The sequence below is a fragment of the Ailuropoda melanoleuca genome, unplaced genomic scaffold, assembly GCF_002007445.2.
Source record: "Ailuropoda melanoleuca isolate Jingjing unplaced genomic scaffold, ASM200744v2 unplaced-scaffold7081, whole genome shotgun sequence".
Classification (NCBI taxonomy): Eukaryota; Metazoa; Chordata; class Mammalia; order Carnivora; family Ursidae; genus Ailuropoda; species Ailuropoda melanoleuca.
Window position 1 is genome coordinate 1 of NW_023245848.1, and position 2,995 is coordinate 2,995.

General features: G+C 38.4%; 1 protein-coding gene across 1 annotated transcript; it reads right to left on the reverse strand.

The window, feature by feature from the left end:
* Positions 1-1,460: 1,460 nt before the first annotated feature.
* Positions 1,461-2,730, reverse strand: LOC117800465 (olfactory receptor 6C3-like). Its single transcript, XM_034653006.1, is given in 3 exon segments — positions 1,461-2,073; positions 2,075-2,296; positions 2,624-2,730. Coding segments are annotated over 3 exon segments (942 nt in total).
* Between the last annotated feature and the right edge of the window lie 265 nt (positions 2,731-2,995).

Sequence of the window (2,995 nt, forward strand, 5' to 3'; positions counted from 1 at the left end):
AAAATGTCAATGTAAAAAATGAAAGTTCAGAAAAGATTGAAAAATGAAGAGTTGCTAACATAAAAAAAAAAAGTAGTTGGACAGGGAAAAAAGAAAAAAAAGAAATGGAAAATTTTGAATGGAGAGAGAAATGAATCGTGAGAAAAAGCCTCGAGCTCTAGGTGCTATTTTCCCCTAGCGCTGGAGTTTGGCCATCCTCTTTGGTCTGTAAACTTGCTGTTCACTTGTTCTTTCACCTCGTTTTCGGGGGGAAGGGGCCTAGTGTGCTGATTCTCAGGTGTTTTTTCCTGGACGGGGATGCACTGCCTCTTGCCAGGGGGCCCGGTTGTGCTCAGGGTCAGCTGGTTGCTCTGTGTGCNATTTTCGGGGGGCAGGGGCCTAGGTGCTGATTCTCAGGTGTTTTAGCCTGGACAGGGATGCGCTGCCCCTTGCCAGGGGGCCCGGGGGGGGGCTCAGGGTCAGCTGGTTGCTCTGTGTGCCTTGTGTTCCCAGAGGGCTTTCCCCACCTCTTGAGAGGGTGAGAATAGAGGGTGAGACATAAATGGTTGAGCATATGGCATAGAATAATTGTTCTCTATAGAAGATATATTATTTAAGAAATTCCTATCCAACACTCCCGTGGCATAGGTGTAATGGTGACTGCCTATATCTTCATCTGTTACATATTTAAGCAAATAATACAGATATGGGGTGTCTGGTGGCTAAATTGGTTAAGTGTCCGACTTTAGCTCAGCTGATGATCTTAGGGTCCTGGAATTGAGCCCTGCATCAGGCTCCCCACTCAGCCAAGTGTCTGTTTGTCCCTCTCCCTCTGACCCTCCCCTTCCCCCTGCCATGAGCTCTCTCTCTCAAATAAATAAATAATCTTTAAAAAATAATAATATAGTTAAAAAGGGAAGTACATAAAAAAGACATAACACACACCCTAAGCATAACCAGAAAGCAAAATATGTATGACTTTTAAATAATTTATAAGCTGTAAAAAAAACCCACTCAGCTGAGTGGGAAGAATTGGACAGATATGCAGCTGGTGTGCACAAAATATGGTTGTTAGATAATTTATTTCATATTTTTTATAGATTTAAGAACAAAATGTAAGAAAAAGAAAATTGATATTAGTAACAGAACAGAAGATTTAAGAATAAATCCATGAAAAGAGTGTTTACTCGAGTCTTTATGGTAAAAATAAGTATTTTTATTATTTGGAACAATCAGGAAAATGATTTTTATTTAAAACCACTGATGTTCTATTTAGAATTATAAATCAGTGAGGAAATGGAACCTATAGATGGTTTGAAAGAAAGACACAACATAGTTACTTTTGGTTTAAAAGAAAAATTAAAGGGCTCAGCCTTGTAGCTATCTGTGAAATGGACACTGGGTGATACTCTAGAAGTGGAAATTGTATTTGTCTTTTATTGGATCTTCACCATGACATCCATTCGTGTTCATACATACTTTCATTTGTTTCTAGAAAACAGTACTTTATGAAGCAAGTTTTTGAAAGCTTGTTTTACTTGCTGGTTCCTCAGGGTATAAATAAAAGGGTTCAGCATGGGGGCAATTAAGGTGTTGAGAATAGCTACTCCTTTGGTCAGTGATGCTCTTTCATTTGCTGAGGGCTTGACGTACATGGATATACAGCTCCCATAAGAGATGGAAATGACAATCAAGTGAGAGGAACACATGGAGAAAGCCTTTTTCCTCTGACTAGCAGACGGGGTTCTCAGAATGGTGCTAAGGATGCACGGGTAGGAAAGAATCACTAAGGCCAAAGTGAAGAACAGAGTAACAAACACGAAGTAAAAGCCAATCGTCTCTAAAAGCCATGTATCCGAGCACGAGAGTTGTAAAATGGGGAAATAGTCACAAGAGAAATGATCAATTACATTGGAAGTACAGAAATCTAGCTGAAGGATGAGCATGAGTGGTGGGAAAATGGTAAGAAATCCTCCTAGCCAGGACCCAAAGACAAGCAGGGTGCAGATTTTTTTGCTCATGATGGTGGTGTAATGAAGAGGCTTGCAGATGGCAACGTAACGATCAAAAGACATGGCAGTGAGGAGAAAAAAAAAAAAACAGAAACACCCATGAAGATGAAAAAAATAGTTGAGCTGAGCAATTGTTATAGGAAATGGTCTTGACATTCGTAATAATTGCCCCCAAATATCTGGGGATGGAGACACTGGCGAATGTAATTTCTAAGAAGGAGAAATTCTGCAGGAAGTAATACATAGGAGTCTTGAGATGATGGTCTATCAGGGTGAGGATGATGATGGTTAGGTTTCCAGTGACAATACATAAGCCATAAATAAAAAGATAAAGATTACAGCCTGAAGCTGTGGGTCGTCTGAGATGCCCAAGAGAACGAACTCTGTAATCATTGTACGGTTTCTCATGCTGCTTTTTATTTTCTTTAAGCAAAATCTACTGTGGAGAAACAAGACAAAAAGAGAGTATGTGAATTATAAAGGAATTGAAGATTTAAAGATTTAAATGTTCATATTATTAGTTCCAATGAAATGAAGCAATGGAAATTTTCCTGTTTGCATCTTTGCAATATCCACTCAATTCCATTAAAGCAGAAATATTTTATACATTCTCTCTTGAAAAGGAACAGAGNCTTAATACATAAGCCATAAATAAAAAGATAAAGATTACAGCCTGAAGCTGTGGGTCGTCTGAGATGCCCAAGAGAACGAACTCTGTAATCATTGTATGGTTTCTCATGCTGCTTTTTATTTTCTTTAAGCAAAATCTACTGTGGAGAAACAAGACAAAAAGAGAGTATGTGAATTATAAAGGAATTGAAGATTTAAAGATTTAAATGTTCATATTATTGGTTCCAATGAAATGAAGCAATGGAAATTTTCCTGTTTGCATCTTTGCAATATCCACTCAATTCCATTAAAGCAGAAATATTTTATACATTCTCTCTTGAAAAGGAACAGAGCATTCGCAGATCTATGTTAAAAGTCCCCTCATGAGTGACTTT